The sequence below is a fragment of the Barbatula barbatula genome, assembly GCF_947034865.1.
Source record: "Barbatula barbatula genome assembly, chromosome: 1".
Lineage (NCBI taxonomy): Eukaryota > Metazoa > Chordata > Actinopteri > Cypriniformes > Nemacheilidae > Barbatula > Barbatula barbatula.
Window position 1 is genome coordinate 22,243,882 of NC_136766.1, and position 14,674 is coordinate 22,258,555.

The window sequence follows — 14,674 nt, forward strand, 5'->3', positions numbered from 1 at the left end:
TTTTAAAGATAGCTTCCATACATACAATAGACTCAATTATGTTAAAAGTTTTTGAAGCCTTTGATTTCAACGGATTTGACATGTTCTTAAAGGAAATAAAAAAGGACTTTATACCAGATGAAAACATTCTAAAGTTATGTTGCAATGGCTCTGGCTTTATGTAGGTGAAATTTACTCAGAAGACAGAGCAATAACACAATATGTTCCAGATTAATGTCCGTTTTGACGTTAACGATCAAATAACTTTCAACGAACGTGCTTCTCCTTCTTTTTCTTTCCTTTTAATGGCGGGTCGCAACATGTTAAGGTGTATATCGCCACCTACAGTACCGGTGAGTGTAACATATAAAACATCGGAATCAGCTCAATATTGCGACAACGATATTGATCATCAAAAATATATGAATCCATCATGTTTATTCGTCCTTTTTGCGTAATTTCAAGTCTGCAAGAAGTATAGGTATGCTGAGATAAAATTACCCGAGTTAAAGTTTAAAATTCGGAGAGCTTTGCTTGTGAAATATCGCTCTAAGCCCTGTTAGGCTGTGCAAAACCTTCATGCACTGACACTTCTAAGAAAATTCCCTTTTAAACCCTGTGTAAAGATATTCATCCATTTTGACTCACCTCTACAAGCTTCTTACACCTATTAAATCATTTGCCAGTTTCCCTCTGGTACTATTGATCACTGAGAGAACTACAGGCATTTCTGTTTTAACCTGTTTAACTCAGGGCCATTTGGGAGGATTTCCGCCTGAATTTGGTATACTGAATTTGAAATGCACATCATATGCACATACGGTGGTGTAAATAGAATTTGGTGTCAAATTCCCGGAAACCCCTCTGAATTTCATAAAAAAACGGCTGAAAGTGATAAACATTATTGTATGTGAGTCCAATGAAAAATTCACACTTTTTGAAAAGTAGGCCTACTCTGACCCTGAGGGGTCCAGGAAGCTGCAGACAATTGTTATTGATTTCAACAGGTCTCAACAAATAGAGGCTAAAGCAACTCAAGTGACCTTTTTTCGTAATTTCCGCCTGAATTTGGCATACCCAATTTTAAACAGACCCCATAACCACAGTGGTATAAAGGGAATCTTTTTTTGTGTCATTTCACAGTAAACCTTTCAAAATTGCATGTAATACATCTAAAAGTGCATGTAACAAGCCAAACATGGTGTTGTTGCTACTTGTGTTTTGGTCTGCCTGTTGCGCATTGCAATATCTCAGCCTCTGTTTCACCTGTTAGGACAAATGAGGGGTCTACATAGAGGTCAAAGTCTGAACATACGATTAATGTGTATCTCATGTGGATAGACAGAGGTTCAGATATTTTACTGAATGTTTAACTATCCAAGATTTTACTGTATATCACGTTGCTGATTGCACATTGATGGGAGACATTGGAAGCGGATGTTTAAGTTTTATAACCACGAAAAGAGGTAGGATTGAACATAAACTAACGAAAAAGATTTTGTAGCATTTGTGGCTAAGTGTAATGCCGGGATGCAGTTATTAGCTTAGATATTTGATGGATGTGTTGTTTGTTTACAAATATACATTTTCATAATCATAAACATATATGACTTTAAAGTGGCTATGACTTGGAGATATAATGAATTTCAGCCTAAATAAGTTATTTTATGTACAGTAAATGCCAAAATGGTGCACTTCTCCAGAAACTAGAGACTCTAAGCTTTCAATCTTTAGATACCACATATGATAGTTTAGAGTAAAAGAAATACATGTGAAACATAACTTTTATGACGTAATTTGGGACCCGCCGGCGGGTCAGCAGAGGTTAACGGGTACTCCATGTATTATACATGGACACAGTTATCCATACAAGGCTAAATAAAGAACTGGGACCCGGGCAAAACCTTTACCTGCAACTTCACATATGTTTGTATGTTTATGTTTAAAATGTTATGAAAGGAATGTTTCACCCTAGATTCAACCAACGGTACTGTAAAAGAGCTTTAATAATCAGTAAAACATGCAGGAATCAAATAATCTTACCCTGTTGTTCAGTAAATACAAAAGATGTCATATATTGTTAACTCGACAAAATGTAATAGTCTATAGGCATAGACCATGCAAGCACCATTGTTACTTCATTTAAAACCTACACATTTTTATTCACATTTCAGGCTAAACATTTTGACACTGCAGTAGAAGGTCTTCAGGGTGTTCCTTGGCAGTCTGAAAGAGAAAAGTTAGTAAGTATTAAACCAGAGCAAAAGATAGTAGGCTACCTTAAGACATTAAAATATGTGGGTTTCTGCCATTTTCATGTTCGGATATTTTGAAGTGCCCTTTTATCTACTTTAAATTTAGTCCTAACCAAACTGATGTTGCCCCCATTGACTACCATGGTAGGAAAAATACAATGGTACTCAAAAGTGCCTCAGAACTGTTTGCTGTCCTACATTCTTCAAATGTATTATTTTGTGTTCAACAGTTTCCTACTGTGGGAGTCAATTGGGGGCAATATCTGTTTGGTTATAAGCATTCTTCCAAATATCTTTCCATGTGTCCATCAGAACAAATAAATGTATACAGATTTAAAACAACTTGAAGGTGAGTAAATTATGACAGAATTTACATTTTTGGGTGAAGCATCCCTTTTAAAAGTATTTATGCAATCAGGCTCCAAAAACAGTTTGTCTGGATTTTGATGGATTTGTGAAGTGACACTGGCAAATTAATTTGCATATGACTGGCCCTACTGCAGGACAACAACGCCTACTTTACATTATCACATTGTTGGCACCGCCCACTGGCATTTAGGCCCGGGCATACTTGAATTTCCACGTCCGTCTCCTAGTGGCACTTAGTGCACTTTTTTGGTGCATGCTCTGTTGAACGACGGGGTGTTCGGACAACGGTGGACCCTTCTGATGACGATAAATGTGTCATGCGGATGCGGACGGACAGACCCTACTGCCGCCTAGTAAGTGGTTCTGAAAGAGCAGTTGTTTACAATCATGCAGCGCTGCATAGACTGGTCAAAGTATGACATCAAAGTATTGCGAGTGCAATTTGAAAGCAGTCCTGTAGGGAGCGCGACTTTCTCTGTCAGCGACACTGCGTCATAGTCCTGCACGTGTCCTGTTTGATAAACCCCGCCCACCGTAATAAAAAAAAAACACCAGATCCAACAGCAGTACTAATTTCATTATGTACCCGACCCTACCCGTTTGACAAAATGCCGCGACCAGAACCGCACCTGCATAACATCTACATGATATAGACAAAACAATTTTTTCCATCCATCCATCCATTTTCTTCCGCTTTATCCGGGGCCGGGTCGCGGGGGCAGCAGTCTAAGTAGAAATGCCCAGACATCCCTCACCCTAGGCCTAGACACTTCCTCTAGCTCTTCCGGGGGGACACCGAGGCGTTCCCAGGCCAGCCGGGAGACATAGTCCCACCAGCGTGTCCAATGGGCCCGGAACACCTTCCGGGGAAGGCATCCGGAACAGATGCCCAAGCCACCTCAGCTGACCCCTCTTGATGTGGAGGAGCAGCGGCTCTACTCCGAGCTCCTCCCGGGTGACCCAGCTTCTCACCCTATCTCTAAGGGATCACCTTAGATCAAATTACTAAATTGTAAAATGTAAAATAAATATAAAATAATATGTAGGCTTTATTTAAAGAGTTTGGTTCCAAAAGGAGATACATTTAAAAAGAATCAAAAATCATGTTTTTTTTATTGTGCATTCCAATTAATATCAATCAAACTCTAGTTGGTTTGTTTTGATTTGAGCCATAATAACAAAAAAATACGGCTAACTAACAAAATAAAACGCAATAAAAACATGATAACATAAAAAAACGGATTTATCTTATTGTGGATCCAAGCTCTTCATATATACACAAGAATGTAAAAATGTACAAATATTAATACTAGCCGTAAGAATAACTCAAAAAGCTAAATTGTAATTTTGTAAATAGTTGGTTTATAGTAAATAGTTTGGGGCAGAAAATATATATTTAGTTACAATGTAATGTAATGCATGAAAATGGTTTGAGAGTCCCATCATCAGACTGTTTCCATCAGAATGTGTCAAATCCCACTTAGTATTTTCGATAAACACAACTGAAAATCAATAATAATGTAATCTAATTAATATTATAATCAAATTATTAAAGATAATAGGCAGCTATGATGCAAGGCATACATTTGTTCTTTTTGGCTGTGTATGTTTTTGTTATCACCGCTTAAATAAAAAAAGAGAAAAATTGACTTAAATTGAAACTCTAGTTTACAAAAAGTTGTGTATCCGCTGACAGATGCATCTTGATACAATTAAAAAATAGTACAATACAACAAAATATACTTACTAAAGATGGTGTTGACCACTGCCTTATACTGTTCCAGAGGTCTCAGTGACTTTGATCTCTTCCTCAAGATCCTCCACGCCTGCCTGAGTCATGATGTCAGAGATGTTCTTCTCCAGGTCATCGATTCGTGTACTCATCTCATCGAGTATTTGTATTAAGAAGAAACTTAAAACTGCTTGATTTCAATAAACATCTATTGAGAAAATAAAAAAGGAACCTTCTGAGTCACCCCCCACACACCTGTATTACTTCTCTTTCTTCTGCAGAACACAAAAGAAGATATTAAGAATAATGTTGGTTTCCAAACAATGAACGACTCCCATTCATTTCTATTATGTGGACACAAAACCAAAGGGTTGACAAAAGTAAATGGGTACCGCCGTTATCCGATTACCAACATTTAAAAAAGTACCCTCTTTTGTTTTCTGCAGAGGAAAGAAAGTCATACAGATTCAAAATGACAAAAGGGCGAGTAAATGATGACAGACGGCGTCTCATCTTGGGGTGAAGTAATCCTTTAAAATGAAAGTAAACATGCAGAAGGATATTTCTTCCAATAATCTGGTCTGACATGGTCTGGAACTTGTCCTGCATCTGCTGCAGTAAGGTCTGCACCTAAATATAATGGAAATACAATTATTCAACCGAAGACCAGTGAAAGGAGCAAAACGAAAAATGTGAATGAGCGCAATATCTAGAAACGTGTGGGTTTTGTGTGGGCTTCCCACACAAGAGTAAAAACGGCGGTGTGAGGGCATGCTCCCCGCCCACGCGTGGGACCGAAACCATAGTAACAAGGGATCCCTCTCGACATCGTGAAATCACACAAGCTTACATTTAAATGCACTCAAATATCCCTTTCTAACACACCTGTGTTATATTACACACGCATTTTAGTATTTTATAGATTAGCCAAAAATGTAGATACATTCACGTGAGAGTTAATGTAGTAAAGAATAGGAAGCATACTGAATGACGAGTAAAAGACACATCAAACCATTTACAAGTATACACTTAATTCTCTTCGGTAAGTAAAGTGTGGTTGAATACCATGGTATGTGTGTATAATCGAATTAAATGGTATCTCGGTTGAAATCAAATAACGTTACTCACCACAGCAGTCAGGTCCTGAGATGATGATTTAGGGTCCCTCTCGGACATGTCTTTTAGAAATTGTAACGTTGCTTGCCTTCGTTTGATCCTTATGTTTGTTTTACCAGAGCCTTGTTAAGGCAGTACAGTAAATGCCGCGATGCATTCAAGGTGGGAACTGTCGTCGAGTAGCTGATTTCGTTGTTAAGGGGTTTGGTCAATGAATTGAAACCACTAGAATAGCTTTTAAACTTTGTCATGTAATATGTCTTTCCAGAAGGGGGCGCTGGGTGGCCCAGAATCAAATCCTACATTGAGCTCTATTTAGATCTTCACAATATTTCTTACTTTATTTAACTGAAGTGTATTAGTTATGAGTTCAAACAGCATTATTTTTGTTTAACACTATTATATATGGTTTTAAGTTCAGTTATAAGCTGGGACAACATTTAAGCTTACAAATTGACGTATTATATTGATGATGTTCTTGTGAGGTAAATGAGCGAGTTAACAATTTCTTCTGTTGTCACAGATAAAAAATATCAATCACGTGCATTTGTAATTGGTTTTGATCATTTGTACTGTGGTTTTTGAACGGCCAAGCGTTACTTGTGGCAAAAGTCCACTGTTTTCGATATTATGGTGTGCCTATCGAAATGATTTGAAAGCATAACTTTGCGTAGCAGTTGTTCTTGCTTAAATTGTGCAACCATCGGTATACAAATTTTGAGGTTTAGAAACGTGTCGCCATTGATTTAAATATGTGTCCTATGCTTGTCTAATGGAAATGGGTAGATAAACTCTATTTCCCACTTATACGAAAGAGCAACGTCAAGTGCAATGAATCATGGTATGTGTTGTTTATTTGTAATTGTTGTCATCGGCGAACTGTAGGCACATCTCATATGTTGAACTACATATCCCATCAACCCTAGCGGACAAATTATATTCACTCCTTCCATTTGGCCACAAGGGGCTTCAGGAGTCAGTTGACAATTCAGTGAGGGAGGCGCGCCAGAGTCGACACGCATACGTTTGGTGGTTATCGACCTCCGTCGAAGAGGGATAATAGAGCGACCGTATAGAATATAAAACCAGTAATCGTTGCAAATTATGCCGGGTTTATCGTTTTATAGTTGGTTCTTTTTTATTTGGCGGTCCGTCAGTTAATCGAAACTGCCAGCTGGATTATTTTCTCTACGCAACTTGCAGGGCAAAATTAAGTTAATTATTCTTTCCAGAGGCGTCGAAATCAACCGAATTCCCTTGGACTAGTTTGTAAATTACTTAAAGTTAGTGAAAACGAAGCGAAATCGTCGTTTAAATTATTGTGATGCCTAGCTAGCTACGTTAGACTGTATCTAACGTTAGTCAGCCGGGGCTTGCTGCGCCCAAGCCGGGCGAAGATTGACGCTGCTCGGTGTCATCCCTGTAAAGTGGATCGAGTTTTTTTAGGCGACAATGCTTGAAATAATGTCTGAACACCAAGGTAAGTGAAATCTTAAAACACAAAAAGAAAAAACTTAAAACTTTGAACTTGTGATAGGCAACACCCATCATCGGTTTAGCACTCAGCTAGCCTGCTAGCAGCTTTCATCTTACGCTAGGCTCTCCATACTGTGTGGGTCAGCAGACTTATTTCTCCTGTAAACCCCATTAGGCATTGGATTTGTAATAATGGTGGTTATCAAGTAGTTGTTTTTCGTGTGCTGTTTAGCTTCATTGCGTTACATTGATTGGGAATCGTGCATAGATTAGCTGAGTAAGTTAGCCATCTGGTGCCATGGAGTTAAATCATTCCCGTTTACGATACTAGCAGACTCGTTTGATTTGTCATTGTTCTTTTAGCTTTAACAGATCCAGATAAACAAGCTGCAACGATGTATGACTGTTTAAACGATTGCTTTTGGCTCAAATGGTTTTAATGAATTAAATCCATGTTACGCAGCATTGCGCACTTTGTCTTCGCCCAAAGTAACGTTAACGTTATGTCGCTTCTTTTTTTGAATGTGCTGCTGTTATTGACCCCTTAAAACCGTTGCCATCGTTATATCTTTACAACAATGTAATGTCCGGCTGTCCTTCACACGTTTTATGGCCTGGAAATAAAAAAATACCTGTTTTATTTGGGTCACTTCGCCTGGTAACGTTAGCATTCACTGTCGAGCTGTAACTCTTTGTTATATACTGATTTTGTCGTTACAGATATATTGTCAATGCAAATGCGTCGAGTATATATTCCGCCAATACTTCTTCCCCAGAGTGGTCGTAAACTTTGTTTATGCAATGAAACCGAAATGCGTTTTGTGAGTTAAGCCAGTTAAGTTAGCCATATGTGTTTCGACGTCGAGAATAAAGCTTATGCCACATGCTGCGTCCTCTTAAACGCTGATTTAGCGCCTAACGTTTGTCATTGGATTAAATTGAGGGCTTTCCACGTTTTAAGTCGTTTTGGGCATCATTTATTTGGGTGAAAGTGATTGTATGCAAAATGGTGCCCAATGTGCCTTCGGATTGTATGTTTTAGTCAACGCGTTGTCGTGAGAGATTGTACAGCTAGCGCGTTAGCATACTGTCGAAGACGCACCTTTTCGAGCTACGATAGAAGATTGCGGGAGTTGAATCAGATAGCGTATTCTCTCAAGTATTAACCATTTGATTATTTATCAAACCACTAACGTTATATATTTTCTGTCTTTTTGCTATTTAGATTCATTACTGAAGTGCAAAGCAGAAGCTCTGGTAAGTCAAACAAGGAAATACATTTTTCAGCCTGTAGATGGCAGTGCTTGTCGTATTAATTCAGGATGTTCATGTCTAGCCACCAGAGAGAAAAAAGAGGACAGTGGAGGACTTCAACAAATTTTGCAGTTTTGTTCTTGCATATGCGGGTTACATCCCATCTCCAAAAGAGGTAAGTCTTGCAAATGTTTACATTTAGTTGTGCATTTCCCTTGCTTTTCGATGTAGATTTTTTCCATAAATGTTATCTAAAGTGATATTCTGCGTCTGCTTCTTTTGAAAGGAAAGACCATGGTCACCAGCATCCTCCAGTTCTCCAAACAGCTCTGGTGCTTCAGGCGAAGGCAGCGTTTTAGTTGGCGCAAGTTCTAGCGTACCTGCTGGCTGGAGTCATGGCACTTCGGACTTGCATACGATTCACACCTTTGTTCGCAAAGCTCGTGCCAATAAGAGTAACAAGAGCATGCGCCGATTACCCTCTGACAGTAACATGATGGAAAGAATGTGTTTGAAAGACTCTTTTTATGAGGGAGAAGTCGCAACCAAAGCGGAGCGCAAAAAGGACAAGAAGCTAAAGCGCCTTTCTTTAGGTTCGGGTGCCGGTGACAGCAGTAGCAGTGGTGGGGAGAAACGTGCGAGGATCAAGCGAAGTAAAAACCCCAAACAGCCTAAAGCTCATAAGAAGCTTAAGAGCTCGGCTCACAGCGAGACAGACTCTGAGACTAGTCTCAGCCGTGGAGAGGAGCACCAGGGTCGGGGAGCGGGCTCCGAGAGCAGACTACAGGCCCAGGGTACAACACTGATGAAAGTAGAGAAGGATGAGTCCACCAGGGAGGCTGAAATGAGCTCCAGTGAAGGAGAAACTTGGATAGCGGATGAAGACATAATGGTGGAGTCAGGTGAGTGACTTGTAGCTGCGTATGGGAGACCTCAGGGTTACATTTGTAGCTAAGTTTAAGTGTTTTTTTGTGGAATTTTACATCAGTGAAGTGAAGCTCAAAAGCAAACTTTACTTTTTGTTATCATATAAAAAGTAAAGTCTAACTTAAATGATCTATTAACTGCTTTTTTAGTGTCAAGATGGTTTAGTTCACTAGATATGGAAAACAATCCATTTATAACATATGATGAAGAATCATGACCTTGCATCCATAGCTTTATCACTTTATAGTCTTACACAATGTTTTCTTCTTACAGGGGACGATTCATGGGACCTTATCACCTGTTACTGCGGTAAACCTTTTGCAGGACGTCCCATGATTGAATGCAGTCAGTGCAACATCTGGGTGCATCTCTCTTGCGCCAAAATTAAGAAGTCGAACGTGCCTGATATATTTAACTGTCACAAATGCAGAGACTCTCGACGGTCGGGTCATAAAAAAGACACTTAGAAGATGATGATCATTCCCTCAAAGCTCTGAATGTTCCCAGTTCTCGTATTTCAGTTTAATTTTTTCTGTTTTCTTTTCAATTCTTACAACTGTTTGATTCCCTTCCCTTAGGTGTAGTTACTGCTCTCGTGTTTTGTAGTTTAAGGTCTCATTACAAGGACAGTCCACTAAGAAATTGTGATTTTTTTTTTTTTTTTGCCACCTAACTCCTGAGTTGGTAATTTACTATAAGTATTCTGTGCTCTCTTTGGAACAAGTATGACAGTTCATTTTTAAAATAACCTTAGTTTTTTTTAAGTTTGCTTTAGTTTAATAAGCTTGTAAGGGGAAAATAAATGGTTAATCTTACAGCTTTTAAAATGTCTCAACATGAAATTAGTAATCAAATTAGAGTTTATAGATAAACATGTCACTGGTATTTCAAAGACAACCTTGAGTGATGTTGGATCGTAAAACGAGAAAATATATTTAAAAATGTATTGCGCTTTTGCCAAATTGTAGTGATAGTGGAGAACCTGTTGAAATTATTGAATTATTAAAAAATAAACATGCCTTTTCTTAATGGACTGTCCAGATGGCCATCTTTTCATTTTTAGATGCCTTTATCTAAAGGCAGTAAAACTTAACAAGTTGAATGCAATTCACTGTTTGTAATAGTAAAACTGCAATGTTTGTATTACACCTTTTATCATTGAAATTACAGCTTGACAATGTGGAAAATCATTTCCATTTTTTATATATATAGAAACCTTAGAAACTTGCATAGCGCTCGGCTGTATTTTGCATTTGGACAGGGAATCACTTCAGTTGTAATTTTTGAGCTGAACCAATGATTATTTCTTCGGACTCTACTGTTAATGTACAGAATGTTTATTAATGTGTCCAGAAAGCGATCAGAATTGTTCAGTCCCAGATTACTAATTATTTTTGTTTTGGATGTTTTAAGTTGACTGTTGAAAGATTTCAGTTTTGTAACATGCTCAAGTGAAGGCTAGATTTACAAGCTTAGCTGAAGCTGTCCCCAAATGGAGTGGTTGTAATTATTGCTTTGGAGATGTGTTGGTGGTTTTAAATTCTGGAAACTGGTGATGATTACTCATGCTACCAGCTCTCTCATTTGAATTAGTTTGAAAACTATTGTTTTTTTTCTTTGGTTTGTTTGTGAAGCAAGGAAGATCGTAAATCCCCGAAAGAGAGGTCTCTCTTGCTTCATGTTTCACTCTGTAAATAGAACAGATTTTGAAAAGTGTACATATGTGAAAGTGAAGAGAAAAGCAAAGCAAATGGTATATTTTTTGCATCTGATATTTGTTTTCTTTATCTACCTGGAGAAATAAAACTTTTCTTTATTGTGCTTCAAATGTCATATTTTCATGTTCTGCCTCTAGATGAGGTGCATCATGTTTTGTGAATTAAAATCAGTTCAAAGAATATAACAACCATTTTCATGTACATTTATTTTTTGGCAACACAGGTACAGTGTCTGTCATATCTAACCCCACTAGAGGGCGTCTGTAAGCTTATATTTGCAGAACATGCATACAAATAAATAAGTCACAGTTCATAAGCCTGAGATGCAATGACTTGATAGACAAATGAACAAGTTGAAACAGGACTAGAATTATACATCATAATAAAGGTCCTATTTAGGATGAAAGTAGTTTGTGAGCTTGATCATTTTGCATAAAATTCCTTAAACTCTTCAGGTTCCTCCTGAGGGGCGAAGAAAAATATTTTGAGTGATAAAATGCAGCTGTTTAATTTACGTTTATGCATCATACAAGTCGTGAAGTTTTTACCAGATAAAGTTTTTCATACCTTTCTGTTTCTGCTAGATAAGTGGGAGCTGCCAATGGGGTCAAGAGGAACAGTGATTCTCCTCCTGTAGTGGAAGATTGCATGAATGTATTTGGGCTCGATACCATGATAAGAAAGGTGTATTGCCATGTGAACTTAATTGGTCACTTCACAAATTGTCATAGTTTTAAATATAGTGCACCAAATTGAATATGTACTCACCGCTTATCTTTGTTTTTGTGGCGGTTGTTGCTTGGTACTTGGTACACATTGATTCGTTCCATAGGGGAAAAGAAAGCCGGTGTCTGGGCTGGGTTGGGATCCCAGTCCCGAGTCACTTCTGCTTCATTTCCCGGGAACAAGTCTGCCAGATCGGAGAGCTCATAAATATATGGTGACATCTCCTGATCTGACCTGTGATTGCTCTACAGGGTATTAAAATAGCATTATTAAAATAACACTATTATTAAATTGATGCTGAATTACTGAAATATATTTTAAGATATACTTTAAAGCGTGATACAATAAAACATTCAATGACTTCTGATTAAATATACATTTATTATAATATTATTTAGTCTAGAAAGACCAAATTATTTTATGTAAGTAATATTTTACCCTTTTCATTCGCAGTCTGTCGGGTATATAGAAAGCACACAGATGATCCATCAAGAGGCAGACAACCAGAATAATTAGCAAAAACCTGGAGGTGGGTCCACACATCTGTGGATACAGCATCAGATACCATATAATACAGCTGCATGCAATCTTGCATTTCTATATTAAATATTTATTTCATATCTCATATTTTTTCATATTTCTACTTACACAACAATTTACAATTTACCTTGCAGTGAGTCAAATTATAATGCGTTTCTTCAGGAGTTGTTTGATAGTCCTTCTTGGTTTTTCCAGTGTGTGTATGATGCCTTGCTGTCCTCTTTTGGCAAGGGGCATGTCAGTTTTGGGTATTTGTAGACCTGAAGCAGGGGTGGGTTTATATAGAGAGATCATGGATAAAGGGTGTGTGTGTATGTGTCTAGCATGACTTCACCCAGCGTCCTAACAGATTGGAACATGATTAAAGTATCATTTTGATTGTTGTTTTGTTGTTGGTCTAGTTTAAACTCACAGTAACATATTACAATGGAGTTTCTGCTTTTAAAAGGCCATCATTCATCATTCAGTCAGAATCTACTGAGGATGCATGTGGTTGCCGCACATTTAAGCTATGCATTTTTTCTGTTTGTGACTCAACCCCATGACCTTGCGGTTGCAGGTACAGTTGAGCTACAGGAACAGTATTAAGAAAGATGAATGATAGGGTTCTTTCCACTTTTTTCTATATTATTTATGTTTATAGGCCTATTTAAAATATGTTCATTCCATATTTCTGACATGTTTAGATAATATGAAAAACATGAAATTTAGAAACCCTTAACATTTATGCCGGGTTTCACAGACAAGACTTAAAACTAGTCCCAGACTAAAATGAAAGTTTGAGCTGTCCTAACTGAAAATACATTGCCCTGACATATCTTAAAATATGTCATTGCTATTGTTTTGTCTCAGGAGGCACGCCAGTAATGTTTTATCGAATGCATTTTCATAAAAGTGACTTAAATATCCTAATTTAACTTAGGCAGTCCTGGCTTAAACTAAGCCTATGTTTCCTAATCTCTAACTAATAATGTTGTGTTAACTACCAATTTAACTAATTTGTGAGTGCATGTACTGGTTTGGTATTTTATGCAAGCTAGGGCAAAGTTTCACACACTTTAATTGAATACACTAAACTTTCTGATATTTGGTGACACTGTGTGTGGCCTGCATGTTTCAGTATCATGATCTTGTCTTGCCCAATTTCAAAGCTTTGAAACACTGCTTTTCCAATTCACGTACACCAGAACGTTCTCTCTCTCTCTGTGTGTACTTTGGGGATGGCTGTAGTATTAACATAGGAAACACACACACAAACAAGTAAGAATAAAAAAGAGTGGCCTCTGTGGATGGCCTACCAGCAGTTTGACACGTTTTCTCTCTTCCTCCTTTCCCTCCCTATCCTAATTATTGCTATTTCAGGCCACTGGGGCCACCAGACTTAGACTAGCTGCCGAAAGACAACGCATGGTGAAAATAAACTGCGCTTGCTAAACAGGGCCGGTGGAACCCACCCAGATGCCTGTCAACACAAGCTGAGAACAAATAGTCACTGATTACTCTAATTAGAGTGAAATGTGTATTTGATCCGTTTTTCAATCTCCACCCTCTGCTGTCTTCCCTATAAGTACCCAAGATGGTCCTAATATCCAAATTTAGAATGATGCCAGAGAGTTCAGTGCCAGCACAACTTAACTGTGTATGCTTTTCTGTGCAACTAATGTTTTATTTGCATATCGTATCTCAAATCAAACCATAATCTCTATATTTCGTGATTTTTTGACATAAATAATACAGTAATTTAGAAGAAACCTTTAAGACAGCACTTTGAGGCTGTTACAAAGCAGCTGTACAAGAAAACATATTGACTATAAGCTAAACATATAAGGTTCTGCAAGTCAAAACCCAGGTCAAATATCAGACAGACTATATATTCCTATATGCAGTGTTATGTCTGTATGACATATTGCTTATTGCTCCCCGAACTCTTTGTAAGTCGCTTTGGATAAAAGCGTCTGCTAAATGACTAAATGCAAATGTTAATGAAATAAAACTAAATTCTACCATACAATTACACAATGCATACAGTAACAGTCAAAAATGAGGGCCAACTTTTATAATGTACACATATAATTAAAGATTGCTTGGAAAAAAAACTGAAGCTCAGCTTTGAGAAGAAATGTAAAGAAATTCTCAACACCGAAATGAATAAATATAGTCCACAGAGTAGCCTGTATACACTAGTGGTCCAAAGTAGACATTTCCCCAAAATAATATGTATCATCATACCTATATACCTTATTATTTATATCAAATATTTATTTATTTTGGAGTAAACTGTTACGGGATATGTTCATTATCCTTACCAGTTATATCTGGTAAATATATTTGGTGATAATGATAAATATCTATGAAGACGTATCTATTTAGTTTCCAAACAATAGGTTTATAATAAGAGGATTGAAAATGACAAAAAAGCAGCTCCACCTATAACGAAAGCTATTCAACAGAACACCCTCAACAGTGCCTCCTTTCGGAGAGATAGACGACATGTCGGATTAGCTAAACACAATGTAACGTACTATCTGTGATTTACAATTCCTCATGTTTCAATTGCATTAAAATATGTTTTAGCCAATATA

The 14,674-nt window shown here is 37.6% G+C and overlaps 3 protein-coding genes across 3 annotated transcripts; 1 reads left to right on the top strand and 2 right to left on the bottom strand.

The window, feature by feature from the left end:
* Positions 1–1,962: 1,962 nt before the first annotated feature.
* Positions 1,963–6,281, bottom strand: hsbp1a (heat shock factor binding protein 1a). The gene is made up of 4 exons (XM_079449360.1): positions 5,464–6,281; positions 4,899–4,965; positions 4,351–4,495; positions 1,963–2,205 (listed from the first exon to the last, which is right to left on the bottom strand). Exons 1-3 carry the CDS (start codon positions 5,509–5,511, stop codon positions 4,374–4,376), a joined length of 237 nt encoding a protein of 78 aa, XP_079305486.1. The 5' UTR covers positions 5,512–6,281; the 3' UTR covers positions 1,963–2,205; positions 4,351–4,373.
* A 133-nt stretch (positions 6,282–6,414) lies between these two features.
* On the top strand, positions 6,415–11,232 carry phf23b (PHD finger protein 23b). Its single transcript, XM_079454985.1, has 5 exons — positions 6,415–6,931; positions 8,153–8,184; positions 8,264–8,356; positions 8,468–9,083; positions 9,382–11,232. The coding sequence occupies exons 1-5, from the start codon at positions 6,904–6,906 to the stop codon at positions 9,573–9,575; spliced, it is 963 nt and encodes a 320-aa protein (XP_079311111.1). The 5' UTR covers positions 6,415–6,903; the 3' UTR covers positions 9,576–11,232.
* Positions 10,873–12,337, bottom strand: LOC306893243 (uncharacterized protein). The gene is made up of 5 exons (XM_079454994.1): positions 12,220–12,337; positions 11,991–12,095; positions 11,595–11,797; positions 11,394–11,457; positions 10,873–11,288 (listed from the first exon to the last, which is right to left on the bottom strand). The coding sequence occupies exons 2-5, from the start codon at positions 12,093–12,095 to the stop codon at positions 11,250–11,252; spliced, it is 411 nt and encodes a 136-aa protein (XP_079311120.1). The 5' UTR covers positions 12,220–12,337; the 3' UTR covers positions 10,873–11,249.
* Between the last annotated feature and the right edge of the window lie 2,337 nt (positions 12,338–14,674).